At 43.2% G+C, this 5059-nt stretch overlaps 1 protein-coding gene across 1 annotated transcript in view; it reads left to right on the forward strand.

Annotated features, from left to right (window-relative positions):
- Window positions 1–4318, forward strand: part of LOC123499933 — a 5682-nt gene extending 1364 nt beyond the window's left edge. Inside the window, exon 2 of the mRNA XM_045248465.1 lies at window positions 4163–4318. Within this exon, the coding sequence (XP_045104400.1) occupies window positions 4163–4318 (156 nt within the window). The remainder of the gene's footprint in view (window positions 1–4162) is intronic.
- Window positions 4319–5059: the final 741 nt, after the last annotated feature.

Genomic DNA, 5059 nt, shown 5'->3' on the forward strand with positions numbered 1-5059 from the left:
TTAGAGGCATCCTAAGTGTTTTATTTTAGTCTTTAACAGTCACTTAGAATCACTCATGGTCTCAGAAATTTTACCAGAGTTATGATTTTCAGTAGCTTTTTGAGTGACTTAATGTTGCTCGCTCATCAGAAGTATCACACGCTTTTCCTCGAAGGTTTCATCAGTATCAGTGACGGGATGAGGCGGCCAAGGCTATCTGATGCGTGTCGTGTCTTACAGCTGATAGACAAGGAAATCTGAAGATCTTGATTATATATACCCGCTCTCACCTTCCATCCCGCTCCATGAGGTGTTCGCCTGTTGCATACACACCCGAAACGTGACTATTTTTATCGCATTTTCGCTTCTCGCTGGTCTGTTTAAAAAGTCACCTTTAACCCATTAACCTGCAGCGTGTTAATCCTGACTTCAAACAGGTGCGCGTTATGGCAGACAGGTAAGATGGAGGCGAAAAATGTATCCCTGTAAACTCGATCTGCCTGCTTCACCGGGGCCTGGAGTTAAGTGCCGCCGTGAGGGTGCCGAGAGGCGTGCTAGCGGCGCCACACAGGCCCTGATGGGAAAAAATATGGGGGTGTAGAGCACATCAAACACACCCCCCCTCACTCCTTGACCCCTAATCCCCCCAACCCTAAGCCTGGACCCTAACACCCTAACTCCCTCCCTTCCCCCCCACACGCCTGCACCATGAGTACCTATAAGACTTGTGAAGGGAGAGTGAGGGAGAGACACCTGCTTGTCTTGTATAGAGTAACTTATATCAGAGTTCTATTAAGGACCAAAAAATCTGCTGCTGTTAGTTTGTTGGTCGTGTTATAGCGAGAGTCGGTCAGTTAGTTAATTAGTTTGTGGTTAGTGTTCAGTTATAGAGAAATCTAATTATATACACGTACATTTACACACACACACACACACACACACACACACACACACACACACACACACACACACACACACACACAAACTGGACAAATATAGATATGGAGACAGGGACGGCGCGGTGCAGCTTTTGGCCTATACGTGTTACAACAATGTCAATACACACACACACACACACACACACACACACACACACACACACACACACACACACACACACACACACACACACTGCCAAATATAAACCAGTAAGCCGTGTCCCTCACAGATTCCCACCGCCATCGCCACCGCCATCACCATCACCACCACCACCATAACCACATTCATAACAGTAATTCTATTTTCACCTTCATTCACAGATACTACTATCAATACTACCACCATCTGCTTCTACCTTAACTTGTCTTTTCTACCACTATTTCCACCACCACCACCACCACTACTATTACTCTTCACCACTCTCCTTAACTAACACCACCACCACCACCACCACTAGTACCCTCATACAAACCACTAATACTACAACTCTCATTCATAACACCACTACTACTACTACCACAATCCTTCTATTACAACCTAACCTTACCCCTTCCAAAACTATTCCCACGACTACAACTACACCACCACAACCACCACTGCAATTACTTTCACCCTTATTCACCTCTATCACCACTACCAAAACCACAACTAATACCACCAACAACTCCCTCCCTCCCTCCTTCCCGCCCTCCAGTAACCAAGAACTTTATAAATAGGTCAGAGAAGGGCGAGGGAAACACAGACCCACGGAGAGAAAATCCTTTCATTACAGCTCATTAATGACAAGGCAGGCTTTTCTAGTCGCAGTGGGTCAGTAAACATTCACCGCCCGGCTGCCTAAAAATGGGGAAAGAGCCTAAAAGGGGAAAAAGGGTCGGGGATAAGGAGCATGAGGATGAGGGGAGGTAGAGCACGAGGGGATACGAGGGGAACGAAGGAGGGTGGTAACGATAAGGATTAAGAGAGGGGAAAATAGAAGAGGGGAGACAGTAAGGCGATAGAATTACACATGGCGGATGAAAAGCAAGAGGAATAAAGGGAAAAACGGAAAAAAATACTAGAAAGGGAAACGGAGAGATGAAATTACACAATACGAAGGAAGAGAAAGAAGGAAGGAGAACAATATGGCGATAAAACTGAAACTAGAAAATGAACTGGAAAATGAAAAGTGAGAGAGAGAGAGAGAGAGAGAGAGAGAGAGAGAGAGAGAGAGAGAGAGAGAGAGAGAGAGTGAAAAGTAAAGCAGTATAATGGATCTAAAAGTCAAAACAAACAATTGAGGAAAAATGAACGTGTAAAGAAAAATGAACGTGTAGGGGAAATATAAACGTGTGGAGGGAAAGAAACATGTAGGGAAAAATGAACGAGGGGACAATGTGAACGTGTGGGGAAAAATAGTATGAGTGAAAAAACGAGCGTGTGGGATAAAGTGAACGTGTGGAGGTAGTATGAACGTGTGAGGAAAAAATAAATGTGCGTGAAAAATGAACGTGGAGGAAAAAATGAACGGGTGAGGAAAATATGAACGTGTAAGAAGAAAATAAACGTGGATAAAATGAACGTCTGAAGATAAAATGAACGTATGAGAAAAAATATGAACGTGTGGATGAAAAAAAGAACGGGAAATAAGAACGTGAGGAAAAAAATTATGTGTAGGAAAAAATAAACGTACGGAAATAAAGAACATGGGGAAAAATGAACGTGGGCAAAAAATGAACGTGTGGGGGAAAATGAACGTGTTGAGGAAAAAAGTTTAGGGCGATCTATTTCATCAAACTTTTATTTTTAGTAATAGTTCTAATGAGTTAGCTGATCATGAAGTTATATAGTCTCTCTCTCTCTCTCTCTCTCTCTCTCTCTCTCTCTCTCTCTCTCTCTCTCTCTCTCTCTCTCTCACCAAAGCGATTCCAATATAGACTTTTTACCTTCAAACCTACATTGGATTTCTGGCCACTTCTGTCACTTTGTCCAGCTGGTGGTGAAGTCTCTCTCTCTCTCTCTCTCTCTCTCTCTCTCTCTCTCTCTCTCTCTCTCTCTCTCGCTCGCTCGCTCGCTCTGTCACGTATGGATAAGAAAATACAAGTATATCTTCAGTTAATACATTCAGAATACCTCTCTCTCTCTCTCTCTCTCTCTCTCTCTCTCTCTCTCTCTCTCTCTCTCTCTATCTGAGCCGCGTATAGTTTTCCGTTCGTCTCGCTTCCAATCGTATTTCCATTTTTTCCCCACAGCTCTGTCATTGTTCCCCAGTTTTCGTATTTTCTTTCCATCAACATCTCGAGGGAAAGAATTATAGGTTCCGAAAGAGCTAATTATCGTTTTCTCCCTCCGTGGGTTTTCATTTCCCCCCGCCGAATTTTAATTATTACCCTCTGGACTTTAATTTTCCCCTTTTTTCTGATCTGACTTAATTTTTCCCCTTTTCCTTTCTCTGTCCTCGCTGTGTTATCTTGTCCTTCTCTTTTCCTCCTTCGTTTCCTCATATTTTAACCGATTTGTTTTTCTTTTCCCCTTCCTTTACTGGTTCCTGGTACCCGTGTGGTTCTCTTTTTCCTTGCGGTTTCTTGTTGTCCTTATCACTTCTCTCGGTTTTGTTGTTATTGTTGTTGCTTTTATTTTTCCCTCTCTCTCGGTAATATTGTTTCCTTTCCTTGATTTCTGTGTTTGATTTAATGTTCGGCCTAAATCTTCTTTAAGTCTTGGTGGTTCGGATACTGGTTTGGTTTTGTTTCCTTGAGTCTGGTTTCATTTGTCGGGTCTGATTCTTCCTCTCCGGGTTTCAATTCTCTCTTATTAGTTTCATCAGCAGGAAATGACTTGATTCTTTCTGGTGGCTTTCATTTTCTCTTGTCTGTCGCTTCTTCTTCTTTTTAGGTAATTAATTTCTCCTTTCTCGGTTTTCAGTTATGAGGACGTCAGTGTGTTCCTCGCGTTTCATTGAGTTTCAAGTACATTGGCTTATTTTCTGGCGGGCGAATATGGTGAAGTTATTGTGGATTTAGATACCTTCCCTCCCAATTGTGTTAATTATCTCTCTCACTCTCTTCCTCAAAAACCTCTGTGTGTGTGTGTGTGTGTGTGTGTGTGTGTGTGTGTGTGTGTGTGTGTGTGTGTGTGTGTGTGTGTGTGTGTGTGTGTGTGTGTGTGTGTGTGTGTGTCCTTCCAGTATTTGTTGAAGGTCTAATCTCTCTCTCTCTCTCTCTCTCTCTCTCTCTCTCTCTCTCTCTCTCTCTCCGGAACACAGCGGCATCCAGGCGGGGACCTCACGGAGTCAGTGCTGGAGCTGAAGGCGGGCATTGGTGACGACGGCAGCCTTCTGGAGTGTCTGGCCAGCTCACCGACCCTGCCACACCTCACCGCCTCAGACTCAGCCAGACTCACCGTGCACTGTGAGTCATGATCTAACCCCTTAAATACCATGACGCGTTTTCATATTCATTCTGGTTACTATTTGGTGATTTTGTACAGCTTCAGAAACTCATGTGGAGGATTAAAATAATGAAGACTGTGGCCATTGAGTTTTTGACCTTCATAGACCTTTCCCAATGTCAACAATCATACCCAAAAACTCATGGTAAAAATGCGTCCCAGTACTGGAGGGGTTAAGGCGTTACCACACTGATTAACCACTTCAGTACCAGGACGCGTTTCCACATTCATTCTGCTTACTATTTAGTGATTTTGTATAGCTTCAGAAACTCATGTAGGGATTAGAATAGTGAGGACTGTGGCCATTAAGCTTCTGACCTCCACAAATCCTCCAAATGTCAATAAAACCATCTAATCATACCCAAAAACTCACGGTAAAAATGTGCCCCAGGACTAAAGGGGTAAGGCGCTACCACACTGATTAAATGGTGGTACAATGGAATGGACTCAGTAAATCATGTTAGCGCTGAGTCATTAGGGAGGCTTAAAAGATTGGGCAGATTTATGGATGGGTATGACACTCGTAGATGAAAACAGATATGTGTGTGTGTTTCAAATGAACAGCGATAACCATGAGTAGGATTTACTGTAGGCCTATTGTAGGTTCCCTTATCTTCTTACGTTCTTGTATTCTCATCAGGAAAAATACAGCACTACAATGTTCATTAATAACTAGAAAATAGGTGTCCCGAATTTATGCATTTTCAGAACG

This window comes from Portunus trituberculatus, chromosome 50 (assembly GCF_017591435.1).
Source record: "Portunus trituberculatus isolate SZX2019 chromosome 50, ASM1759143v1, whole genome shotgun sequence".
Taxonomy (NCBI): Eukaryota; Metazoa; Arthropoda; class Malacostraca; order Decapoda; family Portunidae; genus Portunus; species Portunus trituberculatus.